This window comes from Linepithema humile, chromosome 1 (assembly GCF_040581485.1).
Source record: "Linepithema humile isolate Giens D197 chromosome 1, Lhum_UNIL_v1.0, whole genome shotgun sequence".
Taxonomy (NCBI): Eukaryota; Metazoa; Arthropoda; class Insecta; order Hymenoptera; family Formicidae; genus Linepithema; species Linepithema humile.
Window position 1 is genome coordinate 18,221,133 of NC_090128.1, and position 20,113 is coordinate 18,241,245.

At 35.2% G+C, this 20,113-nt stretch overlaps 2 protein-coding genes and 1 pseudogene across 4 annotated transcripts; 1 reads left to right on the top strand and 2 right to left on the bottom strand.

The window, feature by feature from the left end:
• Positions 1–5,363: 5,363 nt before the first annotated feature.
• On the bottom strand, positions 5,364–6,051 carry LOC105677794 (uncharacterized; annotated as a pseudogene).
• Positions 6,052–12,821: 6,770 nt separating this feature from the next.
• Positions 12,822–15,446, top strand: LOC136997350 (uncharacterized). Its single transcript, XM_067348038.1, has 8 exons — positions 12,822–12,960; positions 13,131–13,234; positions 13,505–13,631; positions 13,717–13,884; positions 13,964–14,150; positions 14,273–14,538; positions 14,645–14,701; positions 14,982–15,446. Exons 1-8 carry the CDS (start codon positions 12,873–12,875, stop codon positions 15,191–15,193), a joined length of 1,209 nt encoding a protein of 402 aa, XP_067204139.1. The 5' UTR covers positions 12,822–12,872; the 3' UTR covers positions 15,194–15,446.
• Positions 15,447–15,507: 61 nt separating this feature from the next.
• LOC136997348 (putative nuclease HARBI1) lies at positions 15,508–19,893 on the bottom strand. Of its 3 annotated transcripts, none has more exons than XM_067348032.1 (3): positions 17,957–19,893; positions 16,317–17,877; positions 15,508–16,238 (listed from the first exon to the last, which is right to left on the bottom strand). In XM_067348032.1, exons 2-3 carry the CDS (start codon positions 16,956–16,958, stop codon positions 15,537–15,539), a joined length of 1,344 nt encoding a protein of 447 aa, XP_067204133.1. In that variant the 5' UTR covers positions 16,959–17,877; positions 17,957–19,893; the 3' UTR covers positions 15,508–15,536. The 3 variants fall into 3 exon arrangements, with proteins under 3 accessions (XP_067204133.1, XP_067204132.1, XP_067204134.1); XM_067348031.1 differs by having other exon boundaries at positions 16,317–17,066; positions 17,171–19,893; XM_067348033.1 differs by having other exon boundaries at positions 16,317–16,665; positions 16,777–19,893.
• Positions 19,894–20,113: the final 220 nt, after the last annotated feature.

A 20,113-nucleotide genomic window follows, 5' to 3' on the forward strand; every position in this document is an offset into this window, starting at 1 on the left:
GTTCATTTTTATAAAAGTTATACTTTTTATCGCGAGATAGTTGAAAAAAATTAATGTGAATTTAAGAAGTATATTGATTGGGACGATAAATGCATTTATTTTTATTTGAATACAATATTATATTTTTATATAATTAAATAAAATATTATTTTTTATAAATGAAGTACTGTTTATCACTCTTACCATAATTGCATCCTTTTCCTAATTTTCGTATTTCGTGCAAGGTCCATGTAGATATATCTGGATCTTCACAGGAAGAAATAGCTTTCCCTACTTTGTGTGTATTATATGGAGGCCAATAACAAACATCACCATTTAACCAATTTACCGGCACAGCTTCGACATCATTTTCTCCTAAAAACAGCACAATCGTCCACTTTTTCATTTTGTATCACGTACGTTTCAAATTTCTATATTGATCAATTTACACGTGTGTCACAACAATTCACTAATATTTCATATGTAGATTATTCCAAGGTACATGCTCGTGTATTGTACAGAAACTTCTTGACGATTAATCACGATGACAACGACAAACAATTGAACGTCGTCTACAACAGCCGATTATTCTTCTATAATTTGTTTGTGATTGGTCCATTTCTTACGGCTTACGGCTCTATTGTAGACGACGCTTTAAACAAAAGAAGTCAAGAAACTAAAATGGCGTGTACAATGAAATTTTAAGCTTTAAGTATATACATACTTATATTAATTCTAAATGTAAATCGTTTACTATGAGAAAGTAATTTTTAACACTACATTGTACAAGATATTTATTTATTTTATTTAATGAGTATGAATGAGCAGAATAACTACGAAAGCATCATTTTCGGGAAATCGAACAAACTTTCCCAAAATATCAGTTACTGGCCATGCTGAACAATTTCTATCAAGAGCATTAACTAAATAAATGTTTCAAAAAGCAGAATTACAAGGTTCTGAAAAATAGTTGGTAACATTACAAAATCTTTTTCCAATTACATAATACTGATGATTTGTTTTTGCAAAATTTTCAATTAAAATAATGGATCTGTCTTTTAAATAGCAACAATTATTTGCAACGCTTGTGCTGAACGAATAACTGTATGTTATCATCTTCTTATATTGAACAGTAAAATTTCTTGTCGGTATTAAAGGCCCTGTATTATGCTCATGTTTAAAGATTTTTTCGCTTCTATCATTTCGAATATCATTAACATTATTTTGCAGAGATTCGTGTTCTTTTATGCGACGAACAATTTGAGCTATTGGTTGATTTGGTTTTTTTATTAAGTGTTTCACGTACTGTAAGTAATTTTCAAACGGGAATGCGCTATAAGAATGTAAATTTCCGTATAGTTTACAATCGTCGACCACATGGAGTAAACCGTGTACATTGTGTGAAATATATTCTGTCCCATATAAAACCTTAAATTGGTGCACAAAATATTTAAGCAATGAATGGGCATAATCTGAATATTCCTCACGATGACTTTCCAACAATAAAATTTTAATAGCGACATGTAAAGCTAAGAAGTGTACGTATTTATCAGCGGATAATATATTTTTCAATACAACTGGTCCACAATACAACAAAAAAAATCTATGCTCGGTTGCTTTCCAACGTTTCACTTCAATCAATGGTCTTGTTTTTCTAACAAATTCATCAGGTACATGATTTTGAAATGAAATAAGTGAATCGGATATTCTGCTTGTAGCTTCCCTTGGCAATTTGTTTAAACGTGTTCCAAATGTCCACATGTCTACTATTAATTTTTTCACAACACCAAGGCAAACTAAGTGCGTGTACTCCAGAGGGAAATGTTTTATCATGTCAATATTAGGTATCGTTTCAAGAATCGATCTTCCCTTGTGGTGTTGAGGTTGACTTTGACGAATAAAATCAATGTGCGTTCTTTTATCGCAACGTAATTTGGGATATGTTACTCTATCTTTAATATATTTTCCCTTTTGTATGCATTTCGTACATGCAAAAAAACCAGTGTGGCTTTTACAATACGTAATGTCAGATTTGGCAGGAGCATCGCAAATGAACCCTTTGATTTTAAATGGTATATTGCGTCCATTATATGTAAACCCTGTGTTTGTGAAATGAATACAGTCGTTTGTGAAGTCTTTCAAGAAAGCATTGTAATTCTTGATCTTCTCATAACCATAATAAATAGCAATCATGAATATGTTTTTTGGATAATCTGCTAATGAACAGAGAATGGGATAAACGTGACTTCGTGAGCTTTTACTTAATGGTAGACCGTCAATATTTACTAATAGCTCAATCTTTTCTAAAACATCGCCAATTGAAGCACTTAATTTTTGAAGTGCACTTTCTAATCCCAAATAGGAATATGTTCCTGATTCCATATTCTTAAGAATAATGTGACGAGGAGTATTAAAAAATGTTCTTGGATCATTCGGTAAGTTTGAATGCTCTAGATACGGTAATGTTTTAAGCATTTTTAAAAGATCTCCCATAGCTACACGCGTTATGTTATATTTATGTGCCTACGAACGTAATTTATATGAAAATTCTACTGGAATATCATTATTTTCATTTAGGTGAACATCTTCATCGTTATTGATAGGTATTGGGACATTGATCTCATCATTGGTATTAATTTCTTCTGGAACTTCATCTGTATTACAATTTGTAATATTCATACGTACCTCATCTGGTGGTTTTGGCATTTCATTATCAGAAGTGTCAGATAATTCTCCGTTATATGGAAAAATCTGTGCTTGAACGTTTTCCAAAGTATCACTCACATTTTCCCTTAAAACTTCCAAACACATTTGTGTGCCTTGTGCTACTTTTCTGTAGAAAGTCGTATTTGAACACTTGCGTTTCATCGTATGTTTTAATAACTTATTTTATTTTTTTATACTTTCTTTAATGATGTAATTTTTTTATAGAGGCGATAACGAACTAAATATTTCAATAATGTAATGAATTTTTTAGGTTAGTCTTAATCAATAAAAAACAGAAAATGCGTATGCACAAAAATGTACAATATGAATGTACAAGGAATATTTGGTGGATATTTAATGAATATTCAGCGAACATTCAAGTAACATTCAGAGAATATCCAGTGAACATTCATAAGTACTGTGCGGTATATTGAGCATGTTCTGTGAATGATCTGAAAAGATATCACCAGAGTATGTATCATAGAGAACATTCAAAACCTGCGTATTCATAAAACATTCATAGAACAATCTTTGGGAATGTTCTTTATTAGTCATAACTGGAACGTTCTATTAATGTGCGTAGAACATTCAATAGAAATATTCCTTTTCAGAATATATTTAGAATATAAATAGAACGTTCAAAGAATGTCTTGTGCTATCTGGGGTGGTAGGCGCGTGGTCAATGGTGGGGAAATATCGCAGCGTTACTACTTGGCTAGTCGGCTCGCCTGAGTTGTGCAGCCCTGATTTAACTCCATTGTCTTAGTTAAATTAACTACATATTTAGTAGGAGAAATGGCGACATATGAAAATAGTTAAAAGTGACACAATTTGAGTTAAATTTGACACTACAGATTTAACAGTGAGGACCCGATCATGTGGCGCTATTACTATTCTACATTTCGTTTACCTCTCATTTTTTTTTGCGTCGGTTCATAGTTCCTTTTGTTTTTATTTTGCATGCGGCAATTTCATAGTTTGTAAGTGTGTTTGCAATGGCATTTTGAAAGCACGTCCTTTCAACGGGGGGCGGCGTTTGTTAGCAATTATTAGTTAGGTTGCGTTCCGTTTTGCGCATAGCACGCATCATTTGCATCGCTAATGCTTAGCGCATTGGTTGCGTTTCGTTTCATTATGCGCATGATACATGCTTTGAAACGGAACAATATTGAACGCATTAGAAGCGGAAAATCAAAATGGATTCCACAATAAATTGCGCTATCAATGTGACAATGTTTTTAATTGATGAAATGAGTGACAGTAATAGTAGTGAATCATCAATGACTCTTCCATTATGACTCTTTCTATTTTGACACTTTTTACAATATCGCTACCCTGACGGAAAAATATCTACGAAAAAGTACGCTAAGCAACTTGCAACTACAAACAATTACGGAATACTATACGATTTAAATTTTTTAGAATGTAGTAGAAATGCGTAAATATTTGCACGAATTAGTTTGCCTTTTTACGCTCTATTATACATTTCTACGAAACGAGCGTAGAATTTCGTTGGTCTTTGAGAAAACTCTGCCGCTCTACGTCTTACCATGAATTTGTACGGAGTTGGTGTAGGATTTCTTTATTTTTCGAACAATCCACGCCGCTCTACATTACTCTACATGTCACTACGAATAACTCAGAATGGGATGTAGTTTTTTATAGTTTTTTTTAGTTATTCGGTAAAACTACGCCATACTGCGTTTTACTGCGATAAATTTTTTCAAATCACGCAAAGAATTTTTTCGATATGTTGAACAATGTACTGAATATATAATAAATATTCTGTAAGTTGCAATGCGCTTTACAATGTTTCGTAAGGAACAAGTGAAAGATTTCTTGATTTAGATTTGCAACGTTTGGATGCAAAATTTAAAAAAAACTACATGTTACATATATATTCAATTATTTTTATTTATACATCATAACAAAATATTATTCTTCAAAGAATACGCATATAAAAAAAGATATTACTTAATATAATATCGTTCTACATTAATATATATATTAAACACCCAGGCATCCTCTTGGTATTTCGCTGATATAAGATTGACCACTTCTTTGCATTATAATGCATTGTCCTTTCAATGATTCCGGATAACATGAATATAATGGCCCATCTTGATTAGCGTAACATCTTTGAATATGATTCACCTTAACATGAGTTGATGTCAGATAAGGTTCATTTATGACCAATATTTGTCGGAAAAAAATGATTACTTTTTTATTCGCATTACCATCTTCGCTGTCAATATTAAAAGAACAATTATTAGTAATTAAACCTTTAAGACCATCATGAGTAACAATTACAGAATCGTTGGTTTTACGGGACCGATTGTATGATGTACTTGTAAATCTTACACCATTCACAATAACTTTTTTGTACGATAAACAATTACGAGGGAGCAATTCAAATAAGCAAGCACTTTCGACAGGTAGAAGAGTATGTTCTTTTCCTGAACCTAGCAACGTACAATTTCCTACTTTTAAATAAAATTTCAATTTTTTATTGACACATATTTCTTCGCAAAATTGTGTGTTTCGCTCACCAATTATAATATTAATTTGAAAAACCGGAATTGACCTGTAAAAAACATACCGCCGTGCAATTTGAATAGCTACGCGATAAGGACTTGTTTTCATTTGCAAAAGCAATCTATTTTCGTTTTCAAAGAGAAAAGTGTTGGTTGTCCATAATGGTCCCCAATTCCTAATTCTCGAGGGTATATGAAGAAGTAGATGAATGTTATATCTCATTGCATGCTCTCCAAAGAAACTCTGCACTTGTATGGCATATTTTAACAATAGCTCGTTAACTGTACTTATCATACTATGACTTATCGATTTTTGTAAACAAATGTGTATTGCAGTAACGAGAAGTGCCAAGTGCAATAAATATTTTTGTGGCAATATACCTTTGAAGCAAATTAAACAATACCATATGAGCCAAGACCGCCATTCCGAGGCTTTCCAAAGACGACGTTCATCGATGCTTCTTGACAGTCGAGTAATAACCGAGGGACAAACAATAGACTTTAAGCCTTTATTGATAATACGTATGCAATTTGGTGACCCAACATAATAGGGTTCGCCAACAGATGTAAGAAGAATCTCTGTGTAAAATTTGATGACACCTAGTAATACCGAATGCATGTAATCCGGGACCATGCCTCTCACCAAATCAAAGTGTTGCAGATTCATAAGAACGGAGGGACCTTGAACACCTTTCGTGTTATCATTAGTCATCATGTTTTCTCGAATTGATGTATCGGTCCGATCCGGCGGTACATCAACTGATATCGGGTATTTTATGTAACTATTGACGCTTTTTGTCGGATGTTCGCAAAATGTGCAGCCATATGAACCTTAGAACATATATACTGGAAGGGGCATAGCCTATTTAAATACACATAACAAAAGTGTCCCCTACATCTATCTATCTTTGTCTGTACGAAATCGGTCAATGCGCTTGCGCGAATGAATAACCGCTTAAATTGAAAGTAGAAAGATTTAAAATAGGTGGAAGGCATTTGAAAATTTGATTATAACAGGCTGCGTTCCCATTTCGTCTCACTCAGTGCAGTATCCAGTGGCCGCTATTTTGCTGGATACTGCACTGGAGAAGCGTTCCCAAATTACTGGACTGGCTAGTGACAATCGTACCTCGTTCAGAATGTCGTCGGCCGGGAAATGTAAATAATAAATAATAATAATAATAATAATAATAATAATAAAAAAAATCAATGTGTACTGAAAAAATAAAATTATGTACAATAATTATATACAATAAACATTATATACAATAATTTATTGTTTTTAAATGTGAAGTTATACAAGCAAATAATCGGTATAATCGTCGTTATAATATTTAAAAATAACGCTAACACTTATTAATACATTGCTAATTGAAATATTTACTTACCGATATAATAATCTTTACTAACAATAATTGCTTCAACACTATTTACATATTAACTAACAATTTTATTTAGGTTATGAGCTAATACGTGTGCGAGACTGTCACTAGCCACTAGCCAGTCCAGTAAATTGGGAACGCTTCTCCAGTGCAGTATCCAGCAAAATGGCGGCCACTGGATACTGCACTGAGTGAGACGAAATGGGAACGCAGCCACAATTTATTCTTTAAGTTATATTATAATATAATTGCAATATATTATAAATTATATATAATAATATGTAGTAATATGTAATAATAGAGTCTTGCAAAATAAAATAAAAATAATGATGCACATAACCAAAAACAAATACTGTAATGAACAATAATTATATACAGGATGTACAGGATGAACTAAAATAAGATAACAAACTTTGAGGAGCGAGACCAAACATGAAACAAAATTTGACATCAACATATGTCCGTCACACACACACACAAACCCACTGTTACTGATATAAAATATATATTATTAATGAAAAATAAAAAAGTAATATTTATTATTATGTAATATTCTCGCTCCTCTAAAGTTTGTTATCTTATTTTAATTATATCTTGTATATATAGTAACTAGTACAATAAAAATTATTATAATAAATAATAAAAAAAATATTTAAAAACTTCATTGATGTTTAAATAGTATTAGTTTTGTATACTTTTTTATGATTATTTCTTTAGACTTGATTATATTGGAAGGCTTGTCATAGATAAGCTTGTCTAGTTTGTCATCACACACATCAACATAATCGACGCATGCGTATTGCAATAAAATGTACAGACAAGGATAGATAGATGTTGAGGACAACGGCAAGTCAGCTATGCCCCTTCCAGTATATATGTTCTAAGATATGAACCGTTAAATTTTTTCATGCAAAGGAGACTGCATCGGGCAGCGGAATCGACACAGCAGCATATTGGTAAAACTTTTGTAATTATTTCTTGTTGTTTATAATACCATTTAATTCCTTTAGTTGCAAGTGCATTCGCGTCGGTAATAAACGGATTCAGAAATAAATTCATATTAGGCTGATTTTTATGTACCCATAATCCGACTAAAAGCATATTTTTACCTCGCAATTCCGGAGTCAATTCGTGGATCATGGCATATATAGGCCAAACCGATATTTTACTTGATTTACTGGGCTGACATATATATATATATATATATATATATATATATATATATATATCCATCAGTATTAAAAGTGTATGATAAATTCCATTTATTAGATAACGGTTGTCCCGAACGTTCCAGATTCGAATATACGGCGCCATCGTATATATCCGACATTACACCAATCTCTTTTCGTTCAAACCGATACTGAATGTTTTTTATAATTGTTTGATCATTCAGTAAATTCTTGATTTGAACAGCAAAATCGAAAGTCACAAAATATGAGGCTGATTGCTCATCGAAGCTCGCCGAACAATTGTTACATGTAAATATTTCTTTTGACTTTAAATTTACACGAACGCCAAGGTACGTTTCGCAGTTCGTACAGAATATGTGATGCTTAAATGAAGTGTCTTGTATCGAAAAGTTTTTAAATAATTTATACTTTGAAGTCGGTAATACGTCTTTGTCGTATAACTTGTTTATCATAATTAAAATATCCAGTATGGTTGCCCAAGTGAGTGAATGTCGCTTCCCAATTTGTAGCGTCATCAGTATCGCTTCTCCTTTTGTTGTTGATGTACAATTGCATAGCTTTTCATTATAATTGTTATCGCGTCGTCAATTTTTATCCGAAATGTCCTCCTGTAAAGAAAATGGAATATACAATATATTGTTATAATATTTGAATACAATTTTAAACGAGATTAGTGCAATGATTTAAAATTATGAAAATTGGGGAATTTGTAAAATTGTTTCTCGAAATTCTTATAATACCAAAAATTATCGTTATACACATTTGAAATAAAAAGACAGACTTTCGATAAAGTCTTCATGATAACTCGACGTTGAATATAAAAAGAATTAAAATACGTAAATTGAAAATAAAATATCATAAAGTTTTATAGTCTACTTATTTTTTTTACAAGGCTTAAAATATAATATTTTAAATACAATGTATGTAATTTTTTAGCAAAAATGCGTTTTGTACACAATAACACTCCGATTCCAACTATAAGAGACATAATGTTCGTAAAATCGATCAATTTTCTAAATTTATCACTTTCAACAATATAACGAAATTTATTTAACGAATTTTAAATACTCATATCGAATCTTGCCGGTACGGTACGGACACGGTACGGATACGGTACGGATATGTATAAACGGACCTTTAAGGTACGGACCTTTAATTTACACATATCCGGCTCGCATCCGTGAATATTTTGAAACATCAGTCTTGAGACATACATCTGAACTGTGAACATGGCAAAGCTATCGATAAACGAATTAGCGGTAATAGCATTAATTTTAGACGAAGAGAAATCTTAAAAAAAAAAAAAAACGGATTTTATGGGTTCATAAAGCATGGACAAAACGAAAAACAAAAGATGAATTTTTTACATTTTACATATAAAGAATTTTTTTATGATGCAACTAAATTTTATCAATATTTTAGAATGTCAGAACATGCTTTTAATGTGTTACTCAATTTAATTGATAATAAAATACGAAAACAATATACAAGATGGAGAGAACCGGCTAGCGAAAACACGTTCCTACATATGTATAAATTTTTGAAGAGAATTGTGTATTTTTTCTTCAAATAAAATGATGTTTAATGAATATAAAAATTTATTTGTAAAATAATATTTATCATGAGTAAAATTACCTGGTTGGTCAAGTTCTTGAGAAATACTCTGCCACAGTTTTTCTTTATAAATTCCATCAAGATATTTTGGATGGGAAAGATCGTATAATTCGATGTGTTGTTGCACTAATTCTATCAATTTTGTTGAAATAATTCTATCATAATCTATTTCTTTATTTTAAAAGAATGCTCTCAATATCGCAGATTGATACAAAATGAGACTCAAAAATCTGAATGCTACACTGAAGCCTATTTACATTTGTCAGTACCGACACGTTCAGTGCCGTCCGGTCCGTGAAAATATCGTCGCCAACGATATCTGCGGTGCCGGTACGGACACGGACGGCACGGATACGGAATAGTGTAAATACTTACATTTAATCATATGGAATCGAATCTAGCATCCGTGCACGGACGTGTACGGTACGGACACGGTACGGACACGTATAAACGGACCTTTATTCACGCAGGGCGTACCCGCGAATATCGCGTACTCGACGGCACACTCGTCGACGGATATTACGAATCGTTAGAAAACGGCGTAACGCGACATCACGTGTTTCAATTTCACGGATGTTTTTGGCACGGTTGCCCGTCGTGCTTTAGAATCAACCGCGACAGTAACCTCTCCGTAAACAGTGAACGTAGGGATACGATCGATTTGCGTTATGAGCATACCGTCGCAACGACATATCGTCTTAGAAAACGCGGATACACGGTGACGGAGAAATGGGAGTGCGATTTTGATCGTGCGATGGCTGTAAATAGCGTAATGCGGGAATATTTACAGCACCATCAAATGGTTGAAAACGAACCGCTCAATCCGCGCGATGCGTTTTACGGCGGCCGTACGGGGAATGTCGCGACTCGATATGAAATTACGGGTACAGAGAAGATACGATACATCGATGTATGTTCTCTGTATCCGTATGTTTTAAAAACGGGTACTTTTCCGATCGGACATCCCACGGTGTATGTCGGGGAGGAATGTTCGGTGCTAATCGGAGAAGGCCCGAATTACAATTTTGACTCCGTCGAAGGCCTCGTACGTTGCAAAGTACTCGCACCGCGCGATCTCTTTCACCCCGTGTTACCGTATCGCGTACGCGGAAAATTGTTATTCGCGTTGTGCCGCAGTTGCTGCGAAACATTTTCACGCGAAGATTATAAACACGGGCCTTCCGAACGTGAATTTACGGGTACATGGGTATCGTGCGAATTGCGCAAAGCGCTTGAAAAAGGTTATTTCGTGTCGGAGGTTAGCGAGATTTGGCAGTACAACGCAACACGCTACGATCACGGTACGCGGCAGGGTGGGTTATTCGCCGAATATATTAATACATTTTTAAAATTAAAACAAGAAGCCAGCGGGTGGCCGAGTGAATGTACCGATGACGAGGCTAAAGAACGATATCTTCGTGATTACGAGGAAACCGAAGGTATCGTTCTCGAAAGTAACAATATCGCGAAAAATTCGGGATTACGTTTGGTCGCGAAGTTGTGTTTAAATTCTTTTTGGGGGAAATTCGGCCAACGACCCAACCTAACGAATACCGAAATCGTAAAAACTCAGCAACGATTAGCGAGTTTGCTCACAAGCCCCAAACATGAAATAACCGAAATACTGCCGGTAAACGAAGATGCGATGTATGTTTCATGGCGACTGCGGGAAGAGGCCGACGTTCCCTCGCCTCTTACCAACGTCGTTTTAGCGGCGTACACGACGGCGCTAGCGCGATTAGTGTTGTATAAATATTTAGAACGCTTAGATCGACGCGTTTTATATTACGATACCGATTCTTGCATTTATGTAAGCAGCGATGATCCTTCCGAATACGAGTCGCGTACGGGTAATTTTTTGGGCGATATGACGAACGAACTCGAAAGCTATGAGTCCGGTAGTTACATCGAGGCGTTTGTATCCGGTGGCCCGAAATTTTATGCTTACGTTGTTCGCACACCGGAAGGACTCACGCACGAAGTTTGCAAAGTAAAGGGTATAACCCTAAACTTTGCAAACTCATGCTTAGTCAATTTTAATAGTATAAGAGAATTAATATTGCAAAAAGAGCGAGAGGGACGAGAAGAGGAAAGTGAAGAAGAAGAAGAAGAAGGAAAGTCACATAGAACATCGATAAATCTACGTTTCAGAGCAATTCGGCGTACGGCTTTTCACGAGTTAATAACTCGCGACGAAGTGAAAGCTTGTACTCCTGTGCTATTGAAACGTAGATTTATCAATAGTCGTTGTTCCGTTCCTTACGGTTACGCGATTCGATAATTTTTACAGAATTGTTCTTTCGCTGTCGACGGTTAGCGTGTGTTTTCCGACTTTATATAAATAGCTTTAAGTAGATTTATAAATTTTTGTAAAAGTATAAATAAAAAACTTTTTTATTTAATTTAAGAAAATATTGCTAGTTTTAAAATGTAAAATGTATAATTGTATAAAAACCATGTAAAAACTATGAAAAATTTAAGAAATAAAAACGAATATTTTTATTTTTCTCAAATCATGTACTTTTATTCGTAAAAATAAATGTTTTCTCGCATAATTTTTCTTAAAGATTTTTCTTCCTCCTAACTTACTTTCCCGTATAAAACCCTCATTTTTTCCGAGAAAAAAAAGCGTTTCATCGCGCGAAGTAGCGTTTCCACTCTTGGACGCTGGCGCGAGCAATTTCGGCGGTTGCGCTTGTCCAGCGTCTCCGCGGACCGAATCAGCTTGTTCGAGTCCGCGAGTTGTACGCTAGCGCGAGCAAGCGGTCACCGCCGCCGCCGCCGCCGCCGCCGTCAGTGGGCAGTAAGCTTATCGCGTCATAGTGTTTCGCTGATTTTTTTCGTTTATGAAGGCGCGAGCGAACGGCGAAGAGTTCATTTCGCAAGATGGACATACGCTGGAAACATCCTTGGACGTCTATCGTCAGCGGTCCCACTGGATGCGGCAAAACGGTCTTTGTAAAAACTTTTCTCAAATATCTATCCGAAATGGCCGATGTTTCTTTCCAAAGAATTTTATTTTATTACGCCGAATGGCAGGATGCTTATCGACAACTTCAATACGCGTTTGAGAAAAAAGAAAGGAACGCTGCGGGAAAAATAAAGAAAAATGCAATCGAGTTTCGCGAGGGGTTGCCACAAGCGCATGATTATTCCCACGATCCTCTCACACCAAAGTTGGTGATAATCGACGATCTTATGAGAGAATCATCCTCGTGCGACGTCATCGTGGATCTTTTTACAAAGGGTAGTCACCATAAGAATCTCAGGGTGCCATTACATGGAGCGTAACTGGCGTAAAGCGTAACTCATGTAAATTTGCGCCGACCAATCACATCGTCCCAAGCTTCCGTCTAGTAACTTTATGCTTTTTACGCTATGACCGTTACGTCGAATCCAATTTCTGGCGTAAGAAACGCAGATATGTGCGTATTGACGTTTCAGCTCGCCATCTTGTATTCATTAATATGCACGTGTGCACGAGTGCTCTCAAATTGGTCGTATTGTGCTTACTTCTAAGCTATTTTATTATCTGGAGGAAGTATCCTATCAAAGGTCTGCTTATTTATTTGCTTATTAACAAAGAATCGAGTAAACGGGTGTCTATTAACACTTTGTCACGTTTTTGATGAGATTCATCACGATCCGGCCGTTGCTGGCCTCTCATCTTTTGTTCTCATCACTGTGCCTTTTTAAGGAAAATACCTTTTTATTTGTTCTACCAGAAAATCCACTGTGGAGACAAAGGACACTCATTCCAAGGAACAGTGCCCTCGGTTTTGAGAAGCCCCCAACTGCGTGTGTTATAAAGATGAATAATCAAATCAGGGTAAGTTAACAAATATTTAATTTTTTATATAATAGCTTTTTAGCTTTTTTATATCTGTCACTGCTCACAGCATGTCGATACAAAATTTTAAGGTTGCAGTTTGTTATAAATAGGTCTTACTCTTGCTACTTGCATTTTTTACATTTGAAATCTTTGTTTTCTCTTTCTCAAATATCTAATATTTATCTTGTTTTAAATGCATGAATTTTTGAAAATTTTAAAGCAGCATGAACATCTTAATGTTTGCATTGCACGCTTGAATCCTTTCAGCACAAATGTGGGTATTGTGGGTGGCTGTTCAGTTTTACCACTAATTTTTTCGAGCATGAATGCTTCAAACATTATGTGGAGGACAAAGATCGCATTTATATAGATGAAAATAATGTTGTGACAATACGTATGTTTACTGCATTCTTTTATTCTTCGCGCATATTTTATTGTATTATAATAATTAAATATATCCATTTGTTTAATGATCTAAGGCAATACAAAGACTGCGGAAGATCCTGTATGTACAGACACTTTGGATGAACTCTTGATTGGAGCAGTGAAGGCAAGGAAGGGTCTCTACGACCATCGTATACCTCCTAATGAAAGAACCAATTTACGTAAAAATGCGTTGTGGACAGAAGTTTCAAATACTCTAGGAGGTACTATCTATATCTTTTGTGAATACAAATATGCAAATATTTTATACATTATAAATTAATTATGAAATTAAATTTTTAGGGGCTTTTAATCCAGAGGAGGCTAAAGCTCGTTGGAAATATTTGAGAGATAATTACATAAAAGCTCGCAAAAAGGTTAAAGGCTACATTCCCAGTGGATCGGCAGCCAAAACTAGTGCATCAAAGAAACCTAAGTTTAGATTTTATGACATCATGACATTTTTGAACGACTTGCTTGAGACACGACAGTAAGTTCTTTAAGCTCTTCAAAATAGATGTACAAGACAACTTTTCATGTTCGATGCGCTCACATAGGATGCTATATATATACATATATTTATTTATTTATTTATTTATTTATTTATTCCAGGACTGTGAGTTCATTGCCAAATGATGTTGCTGAAAGTGAAGAATATGGAACACTCGACCAATACGAGAATTATGATAATGTGAGGTTTGATATTTCTCCTCGGACGCCGACTACCATTCATGCCTCTCCACCAGCACTGAGTCCTACTTCTGATCCTCCACGAACGCCCACACCAACTCTCGTTTCTCCGCGGCCGTCAACGTTCAGAAGCGTCTCTCCAACAGTCATCAATATGACTTCGCGAATAGCGGCCACAAATTCAAGAAGTTAGTATTAGTTATTATGTTTTTCTCCCGTGTCTTTTGACGATAATAACTGTACACGTATTGAAATATTTATCGCTACAATAATATATTACTATCTTGTTTTCAGGATTGTTGCAAAGTGCTGACTATGCGGATGTACCCCGACAAATGTCCGCACTCAAAAGTAAGTCAAATTTTAAGAAAAATAAATTTTAACAAAGTAAATATATTATAAAATGTAATTGGAATATTTTAAAAATAAATTATTACAATAAAAATTTGAGTTGAAAATGAAATAGTTCATTTACTAAGATTAATAATAATAATAATAATTTTATTTAAATATTAAAATTTCAATATACCTTAATAAAATTTTAATCAATAAACATGTATGTATGTTTATATTGTGTTCACGCAAGCATATAACATGATTGATGTATTAAAAGTCTTACATTATGTTTCAGAGCAAAAGACCGATGTATTACAAACTGCTATAATAGAAGCCTTAAAAGAACCAGCACACATTGTTGATCCGCTAGATGGATTTCTAGCACGGTTGGGAGAAGGCATGCGAAGGTTGTCATATCGCGACAGAAGTCGCTTAGAAATACAATTTCTGACGTTTCTGCTCGCCGAAGAAGAAGAAAAATTGCATCGTAAGCAGCTTACAACGTAGCGTAGTACGTGATGCGATGACGGAAATTTCGCTCCCGATTTTACGATTCTCCGATATTATGTGCGTCTTAATTAAATTTAAGTAAAATATTTAAAATTATATTAAAATTATAAATTTAAGTAAAATATTTAAGTAAAAAAATGTATTATATTTATAATTATTAAAAAATTTATTATACTTATAATTATAGTGAAAAGAGACTTAAAAATTTGAAAATATCTTATAAAAATAAAACACAAAATAAAACACAAAATATGTTTATCTTTATTATAAATATACATATAATATACATATATATATATATATATATATATATATATATATATATATATATATTACCATTTTAAAAATCATTGAGCAGAACTTTTTTCCATTGCCAGGGTACTGCCCCGTTGTTTTCGAAATATGTAGCAAAGTCGTCTCGAATTCTGGAAGCAAGACGGGTATGAGTGTTTGTTCTATTAGCATTGTTTATTTCTTGCAATGCACCGCTTGTCCTTAATTCCACTTCACTGAGAATACGACTATAACGCCTTTCGGAGAGTGGCAATTTATTTTCATTCTGAATCACGAAATTATGCAAGCATACAGTCGCTTGAACAATTTTGACTGCAATAGAGACAGATGCGATTATCGGTCGACGATAAATTCGCCATTTCGCTGCTAAAATGCCAAACACGCTTTCAATCATTCTTCGTGCTCGACTGAGACGGTAATTAAAGACTTTTCTTTGACAATTTAGACGTCCGCTTCGTGGATACGGCCTCATCATGTAATGAGTCAAAGCGAATGCTTCATCCGCTACTAATATAAATGGTAATGCTGGCCCAGAAGATTCAATTGGTCTCGGTTGTGGCAAAGTCATTTGATTTTGTTGAAATCGCTGACCAAAGTTTGAATGCGTGAAGATCCCGCCGTCGCTCTGTCTGCCTTCTCCACCAATATCAACCAATGTGAAACAGTAATTGGCGTCACAAACCGCTAATAAATTAATACTATGACTTCCTTTGTAATTATAAAAAGTTGAGCCACTGTGAGGAGGTGACTGAAATATAGAAAATGACCATTTTCATTTCTTTAAGTAAATATAAATACTAAGTACATTATTTAAACATCGACTTACCTGTATTATTACGTGCTTTCCATCTATCGCACCTATGCAATGCGGAAAATGCCACTTCGTCGCAAAATCATTGGCGATTCTCAGCCAATTCTCTTTCTTTATTTCAGGGAAAACTGACTTGTGGAGAGTATTCCACAATTCCTCGCATGTTTCAGTAATAATTTTTGAGACAGTGGTTATTCCAATCCGAAAAGAATAAGCTATTGAAGTCATACTGTCCCCAGATGCTAAATAACATAAGCATACTAGAAGCCGGGTACGGGGGCATATTGGATCTCGAATGACAAACTGTTTTTCAATAAGTGGCCCAATAACATTCAACAACTGATCGAACATGTCTACGGACATTCTACAATAATTAAAAAACATTTCGTGATCTCCAAACTCCATTTCTCTGACCAGATTATTACTGGCACCTTGCAATAATCTTTGTCTTTCTCTAAATATCGGACGCACCCACATTTTATGATGAACTTTTTCCTCTTGATGCATCATCAGTTTCCATATTAGAAACAGTTTGAATATATGTCGTTTCTCAACTTTCCGCTGTTGAAGTGTTTGCTTCATCTTCTTCCACTTTTGCCATTTTTTCCATATAATTATTAATATTATGTTAGGATCCATTATGGTGTTTTCATCCATTATAATTTGTTGATGTCAATTCCAGTTTTCTGTGTATTTGTGCCGTAAGATGAATCAGCATGAGCGCAGGTAGAAGCGGTTTCTGTTGTTCTTGTCCACTTGTAAAACCTGAGCAGTGTGAAGAAGCGACTGTAATATAAATGTGGATCTGCTCGATGCTACAGCAAGTACTGCGAGCACTTAATTGTATTACGTATATATATTCTTCTTACCTTTCATTTATTATTTAGATTACATATATATTTTCTTATCCCTCTTTTATTAATAGCATTTAATGGTAAAAATATTAAATGATTTGAACGGAAAATGCAGTGACACACGTGCCATGGACTGTTTTAAACATCCAATTAAATTTTTCAGTTTTTCATGTATAAAATATTTATCATCAAAATATGCGCACGTCATACGCGAACACAAAGCATGGGTTTTACATGACGCGTATTTTTCGTCACTTTTCGAGATGGGTAGGTTACGAAAACCAATCGCAAATCGATTTAACATTTCCGTTAGATTGTACAACGGAAACCCTGATCTACAATTGGTTGAATTAGTTACGCGTTGCGCTCAATACGCTCCATGTAAATGCCGTCCTTCAGATTAGCGTAACCGTGGCGTAATTTTTATTAAATTACTAGAACGCTATATAAAATTACTAAATACGCAAATTACGCTTTACGCCAGTTGCGCTCCATGTAATGGCACCCTCAGCGTTATACTTATCACGCATAATCTATTTCACCAGAGACGATGTCAGCGCGACATATCGCTTAATACCAATTACATCGTCGTCTTCAAGAACCCGCGCGATCGCGCTCAAATTCGTCATCTCGCGCGACAGGTGTACCCCGATGACCCAAAGTTTCTAGAAGAAGCATACTTTGACGCAACCTCGCGCCCCCACGGATATTTATTACTCGATCTGAAACAATCGACTCCGGACAAATATCGATTTCGGACAAGCATCTTTCCCGACGATGCGTTGCGTTACGTCTACGTACCGCGCAGATCCAGCGTATAAAAAGTATGCACCATCGCTCGCGAGATGACAGTTGCGAGTGACTTTCTCACGATGAAAGTAGCGGCGTCGGACGGTGCAACGAAAACCGCTAGACGTTCGATCGGAAAGAGAAACGTTTGTCTTCTAGAGGCGCTGTGTCATCTGAACAAAAATCAACGCAGCTCCTTCCTGCGAACCGCGGACGAAAAATTTATTCGCTGTATTTGCGAATGCGTTTTCAACACGCTCAATGGTAACGTTGCGCTCGAACGGCGCGAAAAAAATCGTCTGAGCAAATACAAAACGACGCTACGTCGTATCGCGTCAAAGCGCGGAAATTGGAAGAATAAAAGAAAGCTATTGGTACAACGAGGTGGATTCTTATCCTATATTATCGTTCCTCTATTAGAGGCCTTATTTTCGCGAATCATAGACAAGGTGACGGCTTAAAACACAAGAGAGAAAATAATATCGAGTGTTATGGAAAGAGCGAAAAAAATGGTTTTAATTTCTACGGAAAATCTCGAGAGAATGCAGCGTCAATTGCATCAACCGACTACCGACTACGGCGCACCGCTCGTGGAAAACACACCGGACGAAAGCGTTAATAATAATAATAATAATAATTATAATTCCGTACGAACACCCGGAACCGCTCTATCCAGACTCGATGCGGAGATGAGTCGAATTCTTAATTCGCCCTATCTGAACGACGAAGCCGAGAGATGGAAGATGTACAAAGAGGCTCTTTGGCGATATCTTCACTTTGTACGAGTAGCACACGGACGACGAAATCAAGACGCGCGTAACGCCGAGGAAGAAGAAGAGGAAGAAGACGCGATGGACACTCGCGAAGAAGAAGTACCGCCGAGCGATCTCTCATTCGCTCCGGGCTCTAGTCGTGCGAGAAGCCTCCCGAAAGAACACGACGCGAGTCCAATGCTGCCAGAAACGAGCGGCGGCATCACACTAATACAACCGAGAACCGATGACGTCACCCTATCCGTGTGAGCTCGACCCGGTCGACCAATGGAAGAGAACGCCGTCTCCCTTCCACCGAGCCGACGCAACAGACGATAAATGCTAAGAAGTAAGTGTTTCTAAGGCATGTGGCTGGAATATGAAAAATCCCGTGTTCGAGATTTGCTTCTCGCAACTTTCTTTTCTTTTTTCCGCATTTGTTTCTAACAGTGTAAATTATCAAATAATCTTTTTTTTGCTTAAAAAATAATAGTTTATATTTATTAATAATATTCGCATATGTTAAAACTAACAATTTTTGAAATAATTCAGATTTGCTATTGTCAATAGAAAAATGAAGTTATTTTGCAATATTGCAACAAAGTGTAAATTTAACATATACTATGTTCTTGCCATTCGCCTTATTCGTTTAGCCATGCTTGCTTTGGCATTTATGTCTATCGACTCGAAAGATTTTACATACCTGTAAAACTTTTAATTATTTCCCAACTTACAATTAGTCACTCGCGTCCTGATATTTTTTCTCCCGTTCAATAATTTTCTATTCGTACATTCGGAGAATCCGAATAGTGAGATCAATAATGTACTTAATTTTCGTACACTCTAGTATCTCAATCTGAGATCGGTGTACATTTTAACGTGTCAAATGTAGACGAATTATTTCTATATAAAAGATAATTAAAATTTTCACACCAACAATCTATGATATATGCTTCATATGCCATATTATATTTTATTCCATTTTTAATCATTTATTTTAAATTACTGCATATTAGCAGAAGTTACTGTACTATGGAGATGAGTGGAGGAGACGGTAACATATATTATAAATGCAGTCAGATTTATTGTACTCTTGTTAAAATATTGTAAAAATAATGTATTATTAGTAATTATAATAGTATTTATTAGTAATTATAATAGTATTATTAATAGTGGTCTTCCGCACCACCTTCGAGGTTTCACTAACGGCGCGTTAGGTTTTTTTAGTGGACCTTCGCCAGGAGCCCTATTATACCACATTTCATTAATCTTTCTATATATTTCTTTTATACATATGTGATGTCATTTGCAGACAAAATACTTTTTTTACACTTGTCATTTACAAGTGCGGTGTCATTTGCAGACAAGATACTCTTTTTACTCTTGTCATTTACAAGTGCGGTGTCATTTGCAGACA